Source organism: Equus quagga, chromosome 12, assembly GCF_021613505.1.
Source record: "Equus quagga isolate Etosha38 chromosome 12, UCLA_HA_Equagga_1.0, whole genome shotgun sequence".
NCBI classification, from domain to species: Eukaryota; Metazoa; Chordata; class Mammalia; order Perissodactyla; family Equidae; genus Equus; species Equus quagga.
In genome coordinates, this window is record NC_060278.1 from 38,793,191 (window position 1) to 38,817,256 (window position 24,066).

The following is a 24,066-nucleotide window of genomic DNA, read 5'->3' on the forward strand; positions in this document are numbered from 1 at the left end:
TGGTTTTGCAGTGGTAACATTTTATTGGGATAGTTTGAACAAATGGCCAAGATTAAAATATTTCTGAACAAAAAAACCCTGCCCTCAACCATTACTATGAAATACTGAATAGCTTTGGAAGTTAGCTTTTCCTTAGAGTTGATATGTTTTTAAAATAAATTTAACCTAAAATTACAATGCAAAATAGCACTTATATGCAAAACTTATGCTGTAGTGAAGTCATTTTGACAACTGATTTTGAATTAAAGTAATATCAAGCTGCTTTATCTACTTCCTGAAGCAAAAAGAAGTGAGGTCTCCAGTCCCACCCACATTAGCTGCAGATAGCTCTTTTGGGCTCAAACTCCAGTTCTTGCATCAGTGTTTGGGACTTGATGCAGTGCAGAGGAAATGCCCATAGTTCAAAATCCATGTAACTGAGCAGTGAAGAATGTCCATTGTGTTCAAACAACATTGTTACATTACTTGTCCTTATATCCCTTACACGCTTACAGAAGATAATACTGTTTTTCAGACTTCAGAGTGTGACCCATTAGGGTCATAAAATCAATTTAGTGGGTTATAACCAGCATTAGAAAAAAAAAAGGAATAGAAAGGGGCTGGCCCGGTGGCATGGTGGTTAAGTTTGCGTGCTGCACTTCAGTGGCCGCGTTTGCAGGTTCAGATCCCTGGTGCAGACCCACACACTGCTCATCAACCCATGCTGTCGTGGGCGGCGTCCCACATGTAAAAAAGAGGGGAAGGTTGGCACAGATGTTAGCTCAGGGACAATCTTCCTCAAGCAAAAAGAGGAGGATTGGCAACAGATGTTAGTTGAGGGCCAACCTTCCTCACCAAAAAGGAAAAAAAAGAGAAAATGATAGAGTTCGAATAGTAAGAGTAAACATTGTTTCACGACACTTATGTCTTTTATAATATGTACTGAATCATCATATAAACCATATTTATTACTGTGAGTTGTAGTCAGAATTGTTTAAAAGTCCTAACATAGAGCTTTGCACATGTTAGTTGCTCCATTGTTAAATTGAATTGGAATGATATTTGGCTTGAATTTACCATACTTACATAAAATTTTAGGGGATGACTGTTTCAATGCAAATACAATCTGCATAGATTTGTCAGCAAAATTTGTAAAAGTAAATTAAACACATCCAGCCTTGGTGGTCTTGTGGTTAAGATTCAGGGCTCTCACTGCCTGGGAAGGCCCGGGTTCATGTCCCTGTCAGGGAACCACACCACTCGTCTGTTGGTTGTCACACTGTGGCCGCTGCGTGTTGCTGAAAGCTGTGCCACTGGGATTTCAAATACCAGCAGGGTCACCCATGGTTTCAGTGGAGCTTCCAAGGCTAAGACAGACTAGGAAGGACTTGGTCATCCACTTCCTAAAAAATTGGCCACGAATAGCAGTGGAGCATGTCTGATAGAGCCCTGGAAGGTGAGAGGATGGCACAAAAAGATGGGCAGGGTCCTGCTCTGCAGTCCACGAGGTCGCTGGGAGTCAGAATCCACTCCACAGCACTAACAGCAAATACCATGTTTCTTTATTTTGGAGGGGTAAAAGATTGCTAAAGACTGGGTCTGTATCTTTAATTTCTCTTTTATTATTCTGGTGCTCAGCACATGCTCTTTCTGTCATGGATGTAGTCAGCTTTTTTATTGAACACTGACTGTTTTGAGTAAAACAGAAACTGATCTTAGGATCAAGAACCCTGAGTTCTGGATCTCCCACTATCTAATGCATGTTTTGGCAAATTGTTTGACTTCTTTTGCCTGTGATTACATAACCATAAAGCAGGAATAACAGTTTGATCCTTATCTCCAGTATAGGGACATTATATAAATTTTCCTTCACCCTCATTCTGTAGCACCTACTTTATGGAGAAAATACACCCGTTGGTTACTCAAGCGTGAGGTTTCCTAACTTTCCACTCCCTGGCCTCAGCATTCCTTTCATGCCCCCTACCCCTGTATGGATATCAAATTAGCCATATTTGCCCTTTGTATCTTTTCTCTCAGTGGGGAGGAGGTGTAGCTTTATCTTTAGGGTTTCCAACCTTTGCCTTTGACTTCGTCACCTCTGGCCCTTTGTAGAACTTTATTCCATTGGTCAACTTCAATTTGACTAGACCTTTTCCCTCTACGATCAGAGGTCTAGATACCTGAAAAGTTAGTGGTCCTTACCTTCGTCTCTCATTTCACCCTCCTGAGGTAACTAACGTTAAGTTTGCTGTATCCTTTCTTTTTTTTCATGCTTTATATAATTGTATGTTTCTGTATGTATGTATGTTTTCTTTCTTTTTTATAAAAATGGGATCACAAAATATATATTACTCTGCAGCTTACTTTTGTCCCTTAAACTATCTCCTGGGCATATATTTATTCTTTTAGGCAACTGTATAATGTGTCATAGAGTGGATATGTTGAATGGAACCATGCAAGTTTCCTTGTTGATCTCCATTTGTATTGTTTCTGATTTGGTGCAGTTATCAACAGTGCTGTGCCATAAACATACTTGCCCATATTCCTTACTTGTTAGAGCTTTTATTTTAATTGACTATTTTCCTAAGAGTAGAAATGCTAGATCAAGGGTATGAACATCTTTTAAAATTTCAACAGATACTGTGAAGGTGCTTTCCAAAGGGGTCGTAGTATGTCATCCCCCCAAAAGCAGTTTTGTTTCGCATCCCTCTCCCTAGAGCAGTCACGTCTTTTTGCTGATCTGATTGGTGAAAAAGGGTATCTCACTGTTGCTTTGGTTCTCATTTTCCTGACTGCTGTTGAAGTTGAGCATGTTTTAATTGGCTAATTGTGTTTCTTCTTCTTCTGTTAATACCCTCAGCCCAGTTTTGTTTGATTGGATGTTCCCTTCTGAACAAGTGGTAGGAGCTCTTTATGTTAGGATTCTTTTCTCCTTGTCTTGTCTTGTGAATATTACCTCTCAGTCTTAAACTTGTTTAAAGACACCTTAAACTTGTTTAAAGAAACCTTAGCCATATTGAGGAATATTTTAAAGGTAGTCCGTGAATAAGAACTTATCCTACAGCATATTAAATTTTGCTGTAAAATTAATCAGAAAAATATGATATTGATATAGGAATAGACAACCATAGCAGAATAGAATACCTAGAAACAGATCCAAGTGTATTTATCGTCTTAAAATACGATGAGGGAGCATTTCAATTAAATTGGAGGAAAGAATGGATTATTTAACTAATTGTTTATTTAAACTATTTATTAAACTATTTATTTTAGCTATTTAACTGTTTTAGATAATTGACCCTCTATAAATAAGAAAACAATCTTCACACCTTGTACAAAAATAAATTTCAGACGAATGAACCTGATTCAAAGGTTAGGTTCTTTTCCATTAAGAACCCACAGCAATACCCTGTGCTTATCCCTGTCAAAGTATATTACACTGAAATTACCCATTAATTTGTGTTTTCTCCTCCATTAGATTGTAAATTCCATGAAGGTGTGTCTTATTCATTCTAGTATCTCAGTTGCATAAGTGTACTGTCAGCGTGTAGTAAGTACTTAGATAAATGTCTGTGTTATTAGTGAATGAACTTATTTGTTCCTCGTTTGTTCTGTATCCTATTTTCCATTCTCAAGAAGATTATTTACACAATAAAACACATTGTGGAAATCTATCTACTTTGCCCTTAAACCTGTAGTCATGATATAGTTAAGAGAGGCCAGGGGCCTGGAATAGGATTGTGATAGTGGGTAGTGATAGAAGTAGGTGGATTCCACAGAAATTTAGTGGGAAGTAGATTCAACAAGACCTTGGTGATTTAATAGAATGTTATGGTGAATAAAGGGGAAAACATAAAAGAATGGCTTCCAGGTCTTGGAAACATGCACTGGGATTTATTACAGAGGAAAAAGAGCTTTTTTTCCCACTTGAGGTTATTATTTGTCTGCCTTTTCTGATGTACCTTGTCTCCCTAACACTGAAACCCCATAGCAAGTACAGTTCATTTTCAACTCATTGCTTTTCTCTTGAGAATGTTCTTCAGTGTTTTCTGCCCCTTGCTCTCCCAGTTGCTAGATTCTGTCTTCGTAACAGCTAATTTACCTCTGAGGGCAAGGCAGGGAAAGAACGTAGTAGGCAAAGCCAGGACTGTCGAGCAGGCAGCAGGAGAGGAAAACTGGGACTACGTGTGTATTCATCATGTTTCATTCTGTCTCGAGGAAGTTTATTCACCATAGAAGAGGTTCGGTAAAGCACATGGAAAGGCTGGAAGAGAAGACATCCGTGGGGTTTAGGGTTTATTAAGAGGAAGCACATAGCAGTATATGAAGGAAAGTAGAAGACAGATGATGACTCAAGGTGTGTAAGTCTTGAGTGGTGACCATGGGTGGCAGAAATGTTGAGAGAATTACTTTTTAGAGCTGCTGGTAGGTGGTGTACTCAGACTGTTAGGACTCGGGTGTGCCAGGAATAGAGGACATGGTTGGGAGGAAAGCCTTTGACATATGACCTTTCATCTCTCTATCTTCTGGGTTTTTTATCTGTATTTGGTACAAAAAAGTCCTGATTAGCACCTACTAAATGTTTGTTGAAGGAATGAGTTATATTCTGTGACTTTCTATGTATAAATATTGGATTCCAATTTTAATAGCAGACTTGCTTTCTTTGAAAAGTTTCTGTGTTTGCTACTCAAAGTACTTCTTTTTAAAGTAAGAGATGTGGATTTCTTCTCCACATCCATTGCCATTTCAAGCAACATGTTTATGTTAATAAAATTTTATTACGTTAAATTGGTTTGTTCTAATCTTCATGATAGAGTCTGCTAAACATTAGGCCTAGTAAATATAGCAAATAAACCATAGACCAGGATTTGAAATACATTGTTTCCCTAATTTTCAAAGATTTAAAAGCGGAAATTAGTGTTTTTTTAAGCAAAAATTGCCTGGACTTATAATTTTAGAGTGTAGTAATAAGAATGTGGATTTTCTCGAGACTCTAAATCTTAGTGCTAATTTGGTGATATCTCTGAAATAATATTCAGTAATAAAATCATAACTTCTAGGCATTATAACTGACATTTAAATATCTTCTATTTACTAGCCTTCATGCTAAGTACTACAATGTGGAGAAAGTATCATTATTGTAGTTGAGAAAATATAGTATCACAGAGATTAAATAGTTTTTCAGAAGCTGCATATAACCCAGAGTAAAGATTTGAATACAGGTCTCTCTGACCATAAGGCCCATCTTTCTAGTATGTCTAGGTTTCCTCCACCTTAAAAAATAAAATAAAATAATATAACATACACCTGTATATGTAGTACATGTTTATAAAGCAGTGTAGAACACAGCAGAAAGCTGTGACGTCGTCTGTAATCTAAGAACCCGGAGATAATCCCTGTCAGCATTTTGGCGTATATTGTCTTTTCTTATGATGGGTGTTCCACACACCAAGCATTTCTGCGGCACCAGCAGGGTGTCCTACAGTTTAACGCAATTCTGTAACTGTCTACATGGAGATAGTGTCAGATCCCGCAGGTTAAGGGGTCAAGTTCTGCAGGACTGCCCACCCCTCCCTAGTCAAGTCACAAGTCCAGGCTGTTCCTTGTGCTTCTGACCAAGATTGGAGATTCTCGCAAACCCCTCCTCGGTTTGATTAATTTGCTAGAGCAGCCCACAGAACTCAGGAACAGCCCAATGAACGAGATGCAGAGGGCAAGGTATGAGGAAAGGGGTGGGGAGCTTCATGCCTCCTCTGAGAGCGTGCTGCTCTCCCAGCATCTCCCCTTGTTTGCAACCCTGGGAGCTCTCCGAACCCCATCCCTTTGGGTTTTTTATGAAGGCTTAATTACATAGGCACGGTCAATTAAATCATTATTAATTGATGATTGATTCAACCCCTCCACCCCTTTCCCTTCCTTGGAGTTTGGGGGTGGGAGGTAGGGAGATGGGACTGAAAGGTCCAGCCTTCTAAGCTTGGTGTTCTCCTGGCAACCAGTTCCCAGCCTTAGGTTAGGACTTTCCAAAAGTCATCTCATTAACATAAACTCAGGTGTGGTTGAAAGGGGCTTGTTATCAACAACAAAAGACACCCTTATCCATCACTTAGGAAATTCCAAGGATTTTTTGGAGCTCTGTGCCAAAATATATGTATTTCTTATTATAAATCACAATGCACACACATACCCATCAGAGTCTGTATCTAAAATTAGTTGTCTTCTGTTTATATATACCTACGAAAAGTCCATTCTGATATTTGTACACTGTCAGAAATGGGAAGAGAAACATGTATATAGTGGTTTCCAAGTGCTGGTTATAATAAAGTTGTTACTGGTCCAAGATGAAATAAGGAAAATGTAGTGACGGTGAAGATGAATTTATTCAACATAAAGAACTGTGTTTTATTCTGAGTTTTTAAAAGCCTTTTTGGAGAATTAAAATGTTCATCCTTCTGTGAGATGTTGGTAAAACTGTAGTCTGCTGTTGTAGGTGATGATGGTGGTGTTGCTTTTCCATGTTGTTACTTTGTAAGCTGCAACAGCAAAACAATGATAGTCCTATGTTCCCGGCCCCAATTTTTGAAAATTTTATTTTACTGTTTTATGAAATTTACAACTCTTGTAATGACTACTGATGATCATCTTACACAGCTTCTTGTTAATTAACAACACAAGTGTTTGACCCAGTGCTATTTGACCTTGAGTTACATTAAATATATTAATTTTTCACCTTATTATTTATTGAGTACATTTTATTTTTTTCATTCCCAGTACCTGGTTATGGATTATTATGTTGGTGGGGATTTGCTTACTCTGCTCAGCAAATTTGAAGATAGATTGCCTGAAGATATGGCTCGATTCTACTTGGCTGAGATGGTGATAGCAATTGATTCAGTGCATCAGCTGCATTATGTACACAGGTGAGTAAGACTCAGTGAGGGGGCGGAGTGTATAAATGTTCGAAGAGATGTTTTTGTAGGAAAGTAATAATTTTGATGGCTGTGGAATAATTTCTTCTTTGTGAACTGATTGATAAGTGCAATGGTTTATTTAAAATTCTCCTTACACATGTGTTTGATAATGTATATAGTTTAAGATGGAATGAAAAGAAAAAAACGGGCCTATTTACCAAATGATTTTTGTGCAGGATTGTTCTTATACCTGTTGACACATGTTAAAAAGCTCTTTCTGTGTAAAAAGCTGATAATAATTTATGTATAATAAAAATTTTTTAATGTATTGGATGGTTTAAACAGGCAGTCTCACATTTTAAAAGGAAAGAAGATAGGAAGTCACAAAGTTACTGGTGAATTAATCTTTCAAATGAGAAAATCTTTGAGTTGTGTAAAATGAGAGAAAGAGTAAAGAGATGCTAAGGAGAAGCCGGTAAAGGGATACAGCTATGGTGGAAAGAAACTGGACCGTTTTCTAAGACAGTGGTTTGAAAACTTTAGCATGCTCGAGAATCACGTGGAGGGCTTATTAAAACCCAGATTGTTGGGTCCAAGTTTCTGATTTGGTAGCTTGGATGGGGCTGGGGAATTGGTATTGCTAATACCTTCCCAGGTGATGCTGCTGGTCCACTGAACACACTTGGAGAACTTCTGCTCTAAGACGGCAGTGACTCTTTCTTTTAAGTTGTGGATGATGACAGTAATCTCTGTGAAGAACAGAAATGTGGAAAGACGAGATAGTTTCTGTTTCAGTGTTTGTTTTTTTAAGATGTGGGTATCTTATGCTGATTGATTTCATTAGTAATGAAGTTCTAGGACATTATTAAAGAAAATATTTTGGTTAAAAATGTTGTATCTATCAGATCTCAGTTTAACTCTTGCCTATTCATATGTTGATATCTGATAGTCACAAATTTTATTGAAAATAAAAACGTGAACATCCTTTGAAAATAGTAAAGCACAATTGAGTTTTTAAGATGGTACTGTGATCTCAAGAATGAATTACAGGATGAGAAACCAAAGCGCTTTTTTTTTTACTCAAACAGTAACCCCAGGTCCTAGCTGAGGACCATCATTTACAAATACTTTAAAATTTTCATTTAATTGAACATTTAGACAATGTTAGCCTTAGACTCATGGAGTTTAGAGAAACTTTTCCCCTTTCATGTCTAAATTCTCGACAAGGAATGATTGCTTCTGAAAATAATTCATATAGATTGGAGATAGTGAATGTAAGGTTTTTGTGTTACCCTCCGTTCTGCCAGGCTTGTGACAAAGATTCTTAACTGATCACAAGACCCTTTCCCACTGACTATATATGCTGTCTTATGATTCTTCTCAACACAGCAGTATAGGTAACAACTGTCTTTCTGATACTGACATGTGGATTGAAAACCATTTCAACCCTGAGCTCTGCTTAAGTACCTCTAATTTTACAAGGTACTTAATCTTAAATGAATCCTATTTATTCCATTGTTGAACAGCTCTGATATTATAGAATTTTAGTCTATGTTAAGCTGAATTTCTTTTTCTCCTAATCGTTGGTCCTAGAATTTTGCCTTCAGAGACGTGTATAATAATCTAGTTTATCTTACAGTTATCATGCCTTCTGAAGTTGTCTTTTCTTTAGGTTAAACATCTGAACATCTATAGTTTCTTTGTTATCATCATTTACATACGCCTTCTCTCTCCAACTGTCTTATACACACACTCTTACCCTGTGCCCACTTCCATGCCTCTTCTCCCTCCCTCCTTGTCTCTCCCTTTACCCTTCGGTGGACTGCTTCTGGTGTGTCAATGCACTTCTTAAAATGTGATTCCCATTTTCTGGATAGACTATTTTCAGCAAATGCTTCACTGACGAAATATTTATTGAGTCCTCTTTTGTAAATAGGACTGTGCTAAACTATGTGAAATTTTAAATAAGTATAGCACATAGTCCTGACTTTTTTTTTCTTTGATGAAGAAGATTGGCCCTGAGTGAACATCTGTTGCCAATCTTCTTCTTTTTGCTTGAGGAAGATTGTCCTTAAGCTAACATCTGTACCAGTCTTCCTCTATTTTGTATGTGGGTTGCTGCCACAGCATGACTTGATGAGCAGTGCGTAGGTCTGTGCCTGGGATCCAAACCCATGAACCCCAGGCTGCTGAAGTGGAGCACATGAACTTAACCGCTATGCCACTGGGCTACTCCCTAGTTCTGACTTTTAAGAAGCTTCCAGTCTGTTTGGGGACACAAAACAGGAGACATAAATAAAAATTAAAGAAATACAAGTTGAATCATCATTTAGGGCAAAAGTCTAGGAGATGAAATGAGTCCATTTTGAATCATGTGAGAGATTGTGAATTGCTAAATGAATCATATAAGCAAATTACAGTGAGCTCATAGAAATGAGTAATGAGCTTAACTCTAATGGTCATTTCTAATAGTTACTGAACTCTTACTATGTGCTCTGGACTTTACCTGTATTATTCTAATTCGAACAATAATTCTATGGTTTGAATGTTCTCTAAAATGGATGTTGTCCCATTTTACAGATGAGGAAACCCAGCCTCAGAGACATGAGTCAGTCAGTAGCATAACCTAGATTAAAATCTAAGTCAGGCTGATAGCAGAATTTATGCTCTTTGTGCAACATCATATTGCTCATAAGAGAAGCCTTTAAGGGTTGGGCTTTGAAGAATGAGAATGCCTCTACCTAGGCAGAGAGGAAGGTGTTCTAGAACAAGGCAATGGCAGGAGAAAAGCTCCTAAGCAAGCAGATGGCAGTTCTGGAGAATGGTCAGTAGACCAGTTTGGCCAGAGATGAGAGATCATGTTGAGTTGAGTAAGAGAGAACTTTGTAAAGACAGATTTTGGTCCTTACTGTGGAAGCTCTTGAATACCATGCTGTAGACTTTACAGCATATCTTGGTAGCCGAGAAGCTACCATTAATTTTAGTTAATGAAGTGTTTGATTAAAGTAGTGTGTTAAGTGAGTTGGTTTTATGGTAACCTACATGTCATAGAGTTTCATGTTTTGTCAAGTTTCAGAATGTTTTATAATTATGAACTCCAAATCGGGGAATTAGAGAATACAAAAAGGGAGTAGTGGAGACTGGATGTGTTTAAGGAGGGAAATACTTTTCCCCTGCTTGTGTTCTTTTTAAATAAACTTATTTCCAAACATACGAAATACATTATTGGTCCTCTACTAACAGCATAAAAACTTTCACAAGAAAATTTTGTCTCCACTTATGCATGGTTTTATCAAGAAATAGATGAGCAATGGAAAGTAGCAAATGATAGGAATAATCAAATCATATGTGCACAGCTTCCAAGTGTTCAGCACCTTGTGATATTTCAATCAATAACATATGCAGTGTCCTTTGAAATTTCTAGGAATATATTTTTAAAAAACAATGGTAAAGTGTCGTATTACCTCTTTGCAAATGAGATGTTAAGTGAAAATAAGATGGAAGAGATAGAAATGGAGATATGGAAATATTAATAAAAGAGATTGATTTTGGATAGCTATAAAATTGATTTGCAAACTGATCTGATAAATAACTGTTTTCTAGTAACATTGTATAGTGAAAAAGCGTTAAACTAGGTGTCAGAAGATTTATTTTCTCTGCTTGCTCCTCCATAAGCTTTTTGAGTTTAGATTTCAAAACAACATGTTTTATTATTGAGGTTAGAGCAACTTGGAACTTTTTATTAAAAAAAATAGTCCTCTTGTAGAGGTGAAAAGATGCTTACTGAAGAGTTAATGACTAGCTGCTGATATCTAGACCATTTCCTTGTTGTTATATTGAGGAACTCGAGAATGTTATGGTATTATAAAGATAAACACTCATAAGGGTTTATTACTGTTACTTTCTACTGAGAACTCAGTAGCTTCTTCCTTTTTAAAGGAGGCAGGGAAAGGATGCAGTGGATTGAGGAGAGAGGAACTGTGGTATTATATAGTAGAACAGCTAATACTGGTGAGTATTGTTTGGTGGAATTAGAAGTAATGAGTGGCTAAAGGACTTGAAACTCTTTAAACATTAAAGATGTCAGGTCTCCCCAAATTGATCTATAGATTTAATGCAATCCCTATCAAAATCCCAGCAAGATTTTTTTTTTTTTAATTTTTGAATCCAGGCAAAAGTAGTAGTGTTATGCTAATCACCCTGGATTTGCTATGGTGCTACAGCTATAATATGTTGGAGGGTTGGGGGGCTGTTGAGTGGAAGGGTTCATGGGACTCATTGTACTATTTTTGCAATTTCCTTTGAGCCTATAATCATTTCAAAATAAACGGTTTTTAAGAAAAAGAAGTATATCTATTACTTGCTCTTCTGAAGCCTGGAAACCAAGCCCAAGAAACTCTACATCATGTTACACCTGCAATTCGTATAAATTTTGGCGAATTCCTCAAGATTGCCAAATTTGCTTAGGCTCCTGGCCTGCCAGGAGGTGATTTTTCTTACCACCTGTAAGGCTGGGTGTCATTGGCCTATAGTTGATATGCAAATCATGGTGTAGGCTGAGTCCCCTCAGTGGGGAAGAGTCAGTACTGAGGAGGACCCAGGACTGAGCCTGAGGAGCTCCAGGGTTTCAAGCCTGGGGGGAGTAGGAGTAGCTGGCAGAGCAGACTGAGATGCAGCAGATTGAGAGGCCAGAAGGAGAATAGTGAGAGGGTGGACGAGGTGTCATGTGCAAAATGAAAGTAAACCACTTTCTCTTTATATTGAATTACATTAATGTCTCAACTGACACATTTCAAACAGACATTTAATATCTTTTTTCCTGGGTGTTGGGCGGGGAGTGTGTAGAGGTGGCTGTAGGATATTGCTTTTATGTAAATAATATGCTCTTTACCTCAATTTGTTGTCTTTTGAAAAAAGAATAAGTTTAAGAAAATACTTCTGCTTATAGTTGTGCAATTTTTTTTTTTTTGGTGAGGAAGATTGGCCCTGAGGTAACATCTGTGCCAATGTTCTTCTGTTTTGTATGTGGGACGCCTCCACAGCATGGCTTGATGAGCAGTATGTGGGTCCACGCCCAGGATCTGAACCTGCAAACCCTGGGCCACTGAAGCAGAGCACACAAACTTAACTGCTATGCCACTGGGCCAGCCCCGGACAAATTTTTAATTTTGTAAACTCATTCGTTCATCATGAAAGTATTGTTCAACAGTACTGTTTTCCCAGTGTTCTAGCTACTTTCTTGAGTGAGAGACGCAGTAGTAGTGGAGGAAATAGTCCCTCATTTTGAGAAGTTACTTGAAGATAAGCTTAAATGTAATAATAGAGAGCACTTAAATGACAACAAAAACAGGTTAAAAAGAAAAGCAGTAAAAATTATATACCTAAACATTATGGAGATGTAAAACAAAAGAGTGAATAAGGTCGGTAAAAAGTGAATTAGGAAGACCTCTTGGAAAAAGCCGTGTCTATGATAGGAAGAAGGTACTTCAAGAGATTGAAATAGCTTAGCTAAGGAGGGAGGGCAAAAGCAAACAAGATGTGCAAAGAATGACCAGTAAGGGCCAGAAATAATATTTCATCACTGTTTTGATATTAAAGATCTCACTTGAATACTTTGAAAAATACAGTATAAGGAAATATTAATGTTATAAAAGCATGTCCATTTTTCCCTATGCTTTTAACAAATGGTTGTTTTTTTCCTGTGTTTATTGAAATACTATTTGGCAGTTATAAAATGCCTTCTTTTCAATCAGCTGTCAATTCAGATTTTAGACTTTGCCAGAGATGCACTTTAATTTTCAACTTGAAGTTTGAATGCCAGCATTTTCATTTTTGATTCACTGAATAAGCTGTTTGCGTTTTAAGGGTGTGTCCTTTCTTCTCAATAATTTATTTGCTTAAATGCAAAATTTGTGAATAGAGATTATTTCTAATGACTAAATGGCATCATGTGGTATGACTGACTCAGGTTGATTAAAGTGTCTGCCAAATACTTTGGGTATAGAAAAGTAAGCTCTAATTATAGGTTGAAAAAAAACCCCAACTTATTTCTAAACATGTTAACTGAACTCAGGAATAGACTTGGTGTTCAAATTGTCAACCACAGCTTCAAAAATGGTAATCGTCGAAGACACAAAATCCTACTAGAACAGCAACAAAATAAACTTGATCTGATTAGAATGTCATGTTTGATTATCCTGTGGTTTAGTTTTAGATGATAAAAATGAAAAGATGAGGACTTTTCTGGTGTTTTCCAATACCACATAGATAATCAGAATGTTGATTGTGGTACCAAAATGTTGCCAGCTGATAATTGTGTGTCGTTCAATGACTACAATCTCACCTTGATTTCTGTTTCCAGTGTAGTTTTCTATGATGTCAGCATTTTAAGAGTGTGTACATTTTGCTTCTAAACCAGAAGGACCTTATTAGAAACTGCTTTGATTGAGAAGGGAAGGTCATTGATGGTTGGCAAATTGTTCTGTCACAAATATCAGTGATATTAGAAAGTATATAATGCTTTAAGTTTCTGGATTAGAGAAAATTAGATATGCATACATAATCTGCAGAGTTAGTTTCCTTTCTTTATTTTAGATCATTTATTATTTTGCAAAAGGAAATACTTTTAAAAATTCTTAGTGGAAACAGATATCCATATAGTGAGATAATGGTAGAATATTAAACCAGTTAAAAAATGGAGAATTCCCTCTCCATTTTAAACCCTTCAAAGGCAATTTTTAAAATGATCTAAAAATCACAAACTTTTCTTTATTGGCTTTGCTCATAATAACACTAGATTATTCTTGATAATTAACATTAATAGTAGTCATTCATATGTTACTGCTTCATAGGTTTTTTCTCAAAACTTTTTTTCACCCTTAGGAGGAAAGAATGATCTCTGCCTTTTTGTGTAACTTGCCAGTGGTATTCAGTGGATCTTCGTTTAAAGTTGCTGCGAGGTTAAATTGCAAATAGTCTTTTTAACAGCTTTATTGAGATATAATTTACATACTGTACAAGTCAGTTAAAGTGTATACTGGTTTTTAGTATATTCATGGATATGTGCAACCATCACCTCAGTCTATTTTAAACCATTTTCATCACTTCAAAAAGAAACCACATACCTTTAAGCTCTCACCTCCCTATTTCCCCAGCCCTAAGCAACTATTAATCTACTCTCTGTCTCTACAGATTTGCCTATTCTGGACATTTCATGTAAATGAAATCATATAACATGGTCTTTTTTGACTGGCTTCTTTCACTTGGCATATATTTTCAGGATTCAGGCTTGTAGAATATATTAGAATGTACAATCTCAACTGACCAGATTGACTGTCTGGTAAAACTAAAACATCAGTGTTTTCCACAGATTTTTGACAGAACCCAGAGTGTATATGGCATAACATTCACAATGTATACAATACAATCCAAAATTACTCAATCAGGAAATTATGATTTAATCTCAAGAGAAAAAAACAGTCAACTGATGGCAACCTCAGGATGATGAGGTGTAAGAATTATCAGAAAAAGCCTTTTGAAAATGTACTTATTTTGAATATACTCCATGAAATAAAGGAAAACATATTTGAAATGAATGAAATGATAGAAAATTTCAGCAATGAAATAGAAACTGTAAAAGAACCAAATGGGAATCTCAGAACAGAAAAATATGGTATCTCAAATAAAAATTCACTGAACGGCTTCACCATCAAAAAGGAGGTTCATAGGAAAAAGTGAGTGAAATTGAATATCAATCAGTAGAAATTATCCTATGAAGGACAGAGATGAAAAGATTGAAAAAATGAACAGATTCTTAGGAATGAAAAGATCTAACATATGTGTAATTGGAGTCCCAGAAAGAGAGAATAGGGCAGAAAAAATAGTGACCCAGAATGTCCCAAGTTTAGAGAAACATAGGAATTAATAGAATCAACAATTGTAGCAAATCCAAAACAATATAAATTCAAAGAAAATCACACCTAGTACCTCATAATCAAAGTATGGAATACAAAGGTTAATGAGAAGGTCTTGAAAGCATCTAGAGGAAAATAGCATTTTGCATACGGGGGACAAACAATTTGAATGATCTCAGATTTCTCATCAAAACCACAGAGGCTAAGGGGCTGGCCCCATGGCCGAGTGGTTAAGTTCGCGTGCTCCGCTGCAGGCAGCCCAGTGTTTCGTTGGTTCGAATCCTGGGTGCGGACATGGCACTGCTCATCAGACCACGCTGAGGCAGCATCCCACATGCCACAACTAGAAGAACCCACAACGAAGAATATACAACTATGTACCGGGGGGCTTTGGGGAGAAAAAGGAAATAATAATAAAAAAAAAAAACTAAAAAAAACCACAGAGGCTAAAAGATAATTGAACAATATTTTAGAACACTGAAAGGAATAAAACTGTCAACCCAGAATTCAATATCCAGTGAAAATTTCCTTCAGGAATGAAAATTTTCTTTCAAGAAAAGGACATTTTCAGATAAATGAAACCCAAGAGAACTCATTGCTTCAGACCTTCCTTACAAGAAATGTTCAACACCATATTTCAGAATGAAGAGAAATGTTAGCAGAAGGAAATCTGGATCTTCAGGAAAGAAGAAAGAGCATAATAAATAGCAGAAATCTCAGTATATATAAAATACTTTGTTCCCTCTTAAATTCTTTGAAATACATGACTGTTCAGAGCAAAGTTGTTTTGGTGGGATATTCAATGAATGAATATGTAATATATATGCCAACTGTAACATAATGGACAGAGATATGGCCTTTAATTATACTCTGGTATAATTATTGACCTTTAAAAAAAAAAAAGGAAAAAGCCTGTGGGGACAGAGCAAGTAACTTATAGGGGAAAGAAAGCTAGTTTCTCATCAGATTTTTCAACAACAAAGCTTTATGACAGGGAAAAAATGCATTAAATATTTATGATACCCCTGAAAACAAAATATGAACATAATTGACTTTCAGGTGTCAAGAGCACATAAAAATGTTATCAACTTTCAGAAACCTGGGGAATGTTGTTTCCATGAATTCTTCCTGAAGAATCTAGTAATCTACTAGAGAATGAGCCACAGACAACCGGAATGACCAGAGAGGCATCAGCTTAAGGACAGGTGTTGCTCATTAGTCATTTGTAGAACTAAAACAGAAAAAAGGTTAAAAGGGAGAGTACAGTATAAATGGCTGTATGCTCTAATAATGAACATATACTACAACTGGAAAGGTGGTGGTCATAATTGGGAGAATTGATGTAATTTTTTTTCACGCTGTTTCAGTAATCAAATTGTTGGTGCTAGAATAAATATCGTTATTTTGAGGTTGTTGTGTGTGTAATGTGAAATAAAACGAATGAGTGATTATGGGGTATTCTAATTCTCTCATCCCATGTCCTTAAGAATCAGGCTGCTTGTGTAGAAGGAAGGAGATACTGATGTAACACGGAAGAGGGTCACTAAAACCCTATAGTTCTGACCTTGAATTGGAAGTATCAGTATGAACTACTGAGGTATTTTATCTTTACAGACTCACACACACACACTTTTATACAGATATGTATATATGTAGCTTTGTACAGTGAAGGGGATTAGAAACACTGACCAACACAGGAGCAGTGAGCAGTCCTATTGACAGACTATGGTCTGCAAATATCACTTCCCATTGGGGGAAAAAATAGGCTTCTTGGAGAAATGGCTGATTCTGCGTCTAGATAGGAAGTGTACAAGATGAGCCTGGTACATCTTGTCATACCAATTTGCAAGTAAGCTTTCAAAGACTTTTAGGGTCTTGTCTAGAGGACTCAGGAGCCAAATTGAAAAGCCTCCTGGCCAAAAATGGAAAAATTTGAAATTTAATAGGGATAATAATTTAAACAAATTGAAACCATGAACTATGCTTAAATTCATTAGTTCGTAATGCTTTTAAAGCCTAATGAGTTTGAAACAACCAGATCTATATTGCAGATTCCGCAAAAGACTCAGAATTTTTATTTACCAAGCACTTGTGGAAGGGGATGAGAATTGTGAGCCTGAAAGTGGATGAGAGTGTGAGCCTGAATAAGAATATTGGTTGAAAGTGTTAAGTAGCCTTTAGACCCAGCTTACCTTCCCTACTCTGGGCAGCTGGGCAACTGCTCCTCTCTTTCCTTGCTGGAACACTGGAGGTTTCTTCCCTGGAGAGAGTATAACACAGGGTCTCTGGATCCTTGGAGGACCCAGTGGAGGGGCCTCAAATTTACCATGCCAGACATGGAGGTTTACCGGAGGAATTAGCACTACAGACTGAATGTTGAGACAACTCCTCACCTGCTCTTTCCCATTTGCCTATGAAGATGATAAAAGCCAGGCTTTGCTCCCAGACAGATGATTAGAAGATTCAACTCTGAAGTTGGAGATTCTTCCAATGAAACAGCTAAGCTGGGTCACCCAGCATACAGAGCATCCCATCGGCTTTTTAGCATCCTGCTATTAAATGTGAATGGAGAGCCAAAGCTCTTTATCCACGGAAAACCTTTGACATTAATTTCCAAAAGCAAAAGAAACAAGTGGAAGAAAAGAAACTTGGGGGAAACATAACTTAAGGAAAAGAAAATCCCTCTTCCCCAGAAGATCATTAATATTCTTTGAGAGATATGAGAATGTATGGCATATATGCAAAACATTATGCTATTAAAAAGGGATACCCAGAGAATAAAAAAGCCTTATGAAATTAAAACTCTGGTAGTAGATTAAAAAAAAAAAACCCCTCAGTAGAAGAGTTGGAAAGTAAAGTTGTAGAAATGCTCTAAGAAATAGGAAAAAAAGTCAAAGACCTGGGATGCTGGAAAGGAAAGTGGAGAAAACTATAGGATCATTCAGAGGGTAAGACATCTGAATAGTAAGAGTTCCAGAATAAGAGGACAGGAAAAAATGAAAGACATAAAATTATCAAAGAAACAAAGAAAAATTTTATAGAGCTGAAAGACATGAATTTCCATATTTAAAAGGTCCACTGAATGCTCAACACAGTGATGGCATATAGACCCACTGCACGGCCTCAGGATGGTACGGATGAATGAAATGAACTAATATAAACAGTTCATGTAATGATTACTCACTTTATAATTTATTATATGCTGTGTAAAAGTATAGGAGGCTATTTATTATCAAATTATTGATTTATTTTTGTATTTGCCTTATTTTTCCACTCACTTTTAAGCTTCCAGGGGCATAGTCTACGGCATGTTCCTCTATTGTGTTCAGTAGCTGTATTTCACTATGTCTCTCTGGAGGTTTTCTTCATCTGGACCTGGAGCCTTGTGAGTGTTTCAAGGTCTTCTTCCTGGATGTGGGTTAATGGGTTGCTGCACTCCCATTGTCAAATCATATTTTAGGAGCAGTTACTATTGCGTGTGGATTTGAGACCATACAAAAGCTTCAGAAAGAGTTACATCAGTCACTGTTGCATGGTGCCCACTGGGTTATATTTCCTCAGAGTCAAATTATTTATCTAGTCATTTACTTATTCCTTCCTTTTTCACCTCATTCCACAATGGATTTAGGCAATTTAAAATAAGAATGCATACAATAAAACAGTGGCAAAATACATGGATGAGTAAAGAATCATGAAATAGAAATTAGGTTTAAAACTAAGTAAAGAACCTAAACGAGGAAAAAATAACTAATGAGCAGAAATTGTCAGGTTATGTTTTCATATTTTTCATGCTTATCTTTTCTTCTTTTCCTGGTATCGTTTATTCCTGTGAAATGGCCACATTTCAGATGAGACTAAGACCCTACTGCTCAGGCATGGTAGCATTTTGTTGGATAGACTCTTCCTCTGAAGGCAAGTGAAGCCGTTTGGTGGAACTTAATGGGGTGTGTGTGCTTTCTGGTGTTTGTCTTAAACATTAAATGCTGGCTTGAACAATTCATAGGATGGAATATATTTTTTTTGAAGTAATCTCTCTTTACCCTAGTCCAAAATTTAAAAAAAATCACTTATTCATGGATTTCTTCATAACTCCTAATTTTTCCTCATGGAATTTGTTCCATATTCAAGATTTATGATTATAATTTTTATTAACCTCATCTACTTGATGTTAATAATGTTTTATATAATGTGGTTCACTCTAGGGTAAAGTGTACTGCTGCGTTGTAGGAAATGGGTCAAACCTGTTTTAATGGAATTTGTTGAGGGAAATAACACAGAATTCAATTCTGAGGAGTTTCTCATCCCTTTTCCCATAAGAATTTTACGAAGGATAGGTTTGTGTCGGCCTCCATCAGGGCTTCAGGCTGATTTCATCTCTTTCAGCTGGGACTTGTGGTGTCATTTGGCAGTTATCTTCTTGGGACGTGTAAAATTAGTACACTTTTACAACGAGAGAAGTGTTTTGAGGCCTGAGGCAAGCATAGAACTCCCTTCAGTCCCTCAGAGGCCTGAGTCACTTTTCAAAACTGGAGCTTTTCATACTGCTAATGGAGGGGGTATTTATATAATATCCTGAAATTACTAAAGAATAGGTAATGTGATAGCTAAAAATTGTTAAACTAGAGCTAGAGGTGAACTCAGGATGTGCACCGTAATGGGAGTCATTTCATATAAAGGTACAGTCATTGCATCATAGTGCATTTGGTATTTCAGTAACTGCGAGGAATTTGGGCCAACTTCAAAATTACAGGGAACAGTCCCAAAAGATCACACTTACTTCTGACACCAATTATGGGTTTGGGGGTTCCCCAAACCACCTTCAGTTTCAGTAATTTGCAAGAAGGATTCCAAACTCACTGAAAGCTATTCTACGTACAGTTACAGTTTATTACGTGGACCGGGTACAGATTAAAATCAGCCCCGAGAAGAAGCCCAAAGGGCAGAGCTCAGGAGAAATATCAAGCACAGAGCTGCCGTGCTCCTTTCCCTGTGGCGTTAGGACAGCATTACTTTCCTAGCACCTATGTGTGACAGCATGCATGGAGTATTGCCAGCCAAGGAAGCCCACCTGGGCAGTAGGTTTCCAGAGTTTTTGGGGGGCTCAATCACATACTGCCTACGTGACTGACCCTTAGTCTCCAGCCCTTCCCTGAGGTTGGGATGATACCTTTAGTTTCCAGTCCCTTCTGGAGGTAAAACTGATACCTACATGGCCTGAATAAATTATATCCATCATAAATTATATGGTTAGACTGTCTGGTGGCCAAAGCCCCCAGGCAAACAAAGACAGTCCTATCGGGTATGAGATTCCAAGAACCTGGAGATCACCTCCCAGTAGCTGAAGAAAAGGCCAGACTTCCCTTTGGGTAAGATTAGTTTTTCGCTACACAGGCTGATCATGGCCTTTAGCCAGGCTCTCTTACAGCAAACTGACCATATTTGTTTGGGCATCTACATTTAGTATAGCATTTATATGGTGGACACAGGCACAGCATCAGTCTGAATATGTCTCTCATTTAAAGGATCCAGTGCAGGGTGGGGATAGATTTAAAGAAACAATTAATCCATCCTTTAAGGCTGTCATGTAAATTTTCTTTTCTTTCTTTCTTTTTTTTTGAGGAAGATTAGCTCTGGGCTAACATCTGCTGCCAATCCTCCTCTTTTTGCTGAGGAAGACTGGCCCTGAGCTAACGTCTGTGCCCATCTTCCTCTATTTTATGTGATACGCTTGCCACAGCATGGCTTGACAAGCAGTGCCATGTCCACACCCGGGATCTAAACTGGCAAACCCCGGGCCACTGAAGTGGACTGTGCGCACTTAAACACTGCGCCGGCCCCTAAATTTTCATGTTTTTGTACTAATTTAATTCTTGTTTCCCACTTTGGTTTACTGCTGTTTGTGTCATATGATAAACTTGTGCAGAACTATTTGGCGTAGAAACTAGCTGATGGTTAAATCTCATCCCACAGAAATAGTGGGCTATCTCAACCACCAGGCAATCCAGCAGTATTCCCTGCCACCCTTGGTTTTGCCAGATAGGATGAAGGCATATCTCACCCCATCAGGCCCTTAGGAATTCTGGCATTAAGGTTTAAAGGCATAGATAGAGTTTCTTGCTTAGGAATCGTGCTTGCTTCTGGCACCTGCAGGTGCAGCCCTAGTCCTGGGACCCTGTATTGGGTAGGAAGATGAGGTGAGGAGGGAAGAATTATATAGTCATACCAGCATCTCCCTCACTTTCTCTTTCCCCAGGAAAGTGGAGTATACAATTGATACTTGTTATATATTACTGATGAATGTTGTTTTTGGTCATGATGATTCAGAGATTCATTTTATCACTAAGAAGGCTTTTTTTTTTTTGCCTTGAAATTTACTTTGCATGGTAAACTATAGAACTTCATATAAACATCAAACTTTTAATGTTAGTATCCATGGCCCTCTGAATTTCTTTTATCTTATTTTTATTTTCATTTTGAGCATCTGCTTTGTATGCAGCAATTGGTTGTTTTTACTTGTCGATCCAAAAAAAATTTGTGACTGTCATTGATTATTTGTCTACTTGAACTATTTGTTTGAAGAGATGTGTTAACTTTTTGCTATATGATATGGATTTATCAAAAAAAGTCAAGTGAATAAGTATAAATCTTAGAAACAAGTAGATTCCATTGAAGACAGGAGTGCCTAGATAACATAACAGTACATAAATATGCTTTAAAGTAATTTCGTGTTGATATGGTGGTACCATCTGTTTGAGAACTATTTGAAGAAACTTCAGAAGAATCTCAAATACAGCCAGCTATTTTCTTGCAAGTTGGTAGCTGATTTTGTTATCAAACAGAGCATGCTGATTTTTAATTCAAATGGTCTCACTTCTGCTTTATGGTGTCTAACACCAAAGCAGAGTGTTGGTAGATGTTAAATGAATTTTGTGGAACACCATGAAATGTTGATATATCTTATTCCATTATGTAAAGTAGGAACAATTGTATTATTGATAAAATGACTGTGTTGTGTATATATAATATAAAATCATAATTTCAAGCCATATATTTATTTAAAAAAATCTATTGAATTATTTATGGTTATCCATTAGCATTTCTTGCATGAATAGTTATATGGTATTTTAAAATTGATAAATTTTGCCCATTAACTTGCTTTTTTCCCCATGTGAAGTGGGAAAAGTTTCTCATTATTCAGTTTAAGCAGTAGAAATGCCTTGGTTAATCTCAGATATATATTTGGTAACCCTAGTACCAAGCACAGTCTATGGTACATAGTGAATATTTAATTGTTAGTTGATTGATTGATTAATAGAAACTGTAAAAGAAAATCCATTAGATAAATGCTAGGCATAAGCCTTCAGAGGATGCTAGGGCATGAGAATGTTTCATGGAATGTTCTGCTTGTTATGGACAGATGGTATGTGTCCCTTCTCTCCCCAAATTCACATGTTGAAGCCCTTCCCCAACTCCCAGCATGCCTTTGGGGAGTAATTAGGGCTAGTTGAGGTCTTGAGGGTGGGACCCTCATGGTGGGATTAGCGCCCTTCTGGAAGGAGGCACCAGAGAGCTTGCTCTCTTTCCACGTGCACACACTGAGGAAAGGCCACATGAGGGCACAGGTAGAGGGCAGCCATCTGGAAGCTGGGAAGATAGACCTCGTGAGAAGCCAAACTCTGCTGGACCTTAATCTTGGACTTTCCAGCCTCCAGAAACTGTGAGAAAAAAAATTTCTCTTGTTTAAGCCACCCAGTCTGTGGTATTTGTCTGGGCAGCCCAAGCTGACTTAGACATTACCTTGGGAAAGAAAGGCAGTTTTTACAGGGTTTTAGCAAGACAGGTCACTGGAGGGAATATTAGTCAAAGGCAGTTCTCAGAAGAGAAAGCAATTATTCTTGCAGTTTATCAGCTAGTGGTTGGCCAGTTGGGCTTCATCCAGAGGAGGAGGGGCTGAGATCATGGACAGAAGGGAAGGTGAGGAACGACTGGGCTGGGAGGGACAAGGTCATAGGAGATCCACCCATGAAAGTTCTCCATCTTCTAAAACACACTGAAGTTATCAATGATCGGTTCTCAAATTGACTGTTACACAGTTATAGAAGGTTTAGTGAAATATTGTTTATGTAAATATAAATATTTGTTAAAGAGATTGTTAATATATAAAAGATAATGAAGAGCATAAATTAATAAGCCTATACATTTGCTCAAGATAATTTTTTTTTGTTTTTTAAAAAAGGTTTCTACTTTGAAATAACTATAGGTTCACAGGAAATTGCAGACAGTACCAAAAGGTTTCCTGTACCCTTTACCCAGTCTCCCCCATTTGTTACATCTCACCTTCCTCGTGAGAAGACTTCTTTCAGCGACAGTGGTTAGCAGTGTAATCTGTGTTCTACCATCCCTGGACTCCTTGCTCTTTTCTTCCTTTTCCCTCAGTCTCTTTCCCATGTCTTGCCTCTCACATACACTTCAGAGTTGGATCTGCTAGATTTCCATGTTTATTTCCATAATTACATATAATTTTAATCTCACGGTGCTTTCTTAGAATTGTGCTGTAGATGTGAGTTCCAGGTTGGTTTCACTTTTTCCTCTTGTTAATTGTATCTGGATGGTTTTTTGAAGGATGTGTAGAAAGATTAGGATTTGGGCAGCCACCATGATTTTATGTACCAAGAATTATATAATCATTAGTTTTTTATTTACGTAGAATTTTTTTTTTTAAAGATTTTATTTTTCCTTTTTCTCCCCAAAGCACCCCGGTACATAGTTGTGTATTTTTAGTTGTGGGTCCTTCTAGTTGTGGCATGTGGGACGCTGCATGTTGAGCAGTGCCATGTCCGCACCCAGGATTCCAACTGGTGAAACCCTGGGCTGCTGAAGCAGAGCGCGCGAACTTAACCACTCAGCCACAGGGCCGGCCCCTACATAGAATTATTAAATAATATTTTCACTGTGTAACAGAGGGTTTATTGACAGAATGTTATGAATAACTATTTCTCAATTGTAAGGTGAACTTCAAATTAATGTTCCCATTAAGTATTCTAATGTATGACTAACAAAAAGGCAACTTGTGACATAATTTTACCAGTGTGGATTTTCTTTTCTTTATTATTGATACAATATTTATTTGACAAAATTAAAAGACAATTTTAGTAAACAGTTTAGTTGTAATATTATAATACAGTATGCTGTTTTTCTTCTATGTGAGTATATAAAAGGGAAGAGTAGGAAGACCGGAAAATAAAAGCATTCTTATGTGAGAATCT

General features: G+C 37.2%; 1 protein-coding gene across 12 annotated transcripts in view; it reads left to right on the forward strand.

The window, feature by feature from the left end:
• CDC42BPA (CDC42 binding protein kinase alpha) overlaps positions 1–24,066 on the forward strand; it is a 312,972-nt gene that overhangs the window by 115,915 nt on the left and 172,991 nt on the right. For all 12 annotated transcript variants that reach the window (XM_046678634.1, XM_046678632.1, XM_046678638.1 and 9 more), the window contains exon 5: positions 6,748–6,896. In XM_046678634.1, the coding sequence (XP_046534590.1) occupies positions 6,748–6,896 (149 nt within the window). The remainder of the gene's footprint in view (positions 1–6,747; positions 6,897–24,066) is intronic.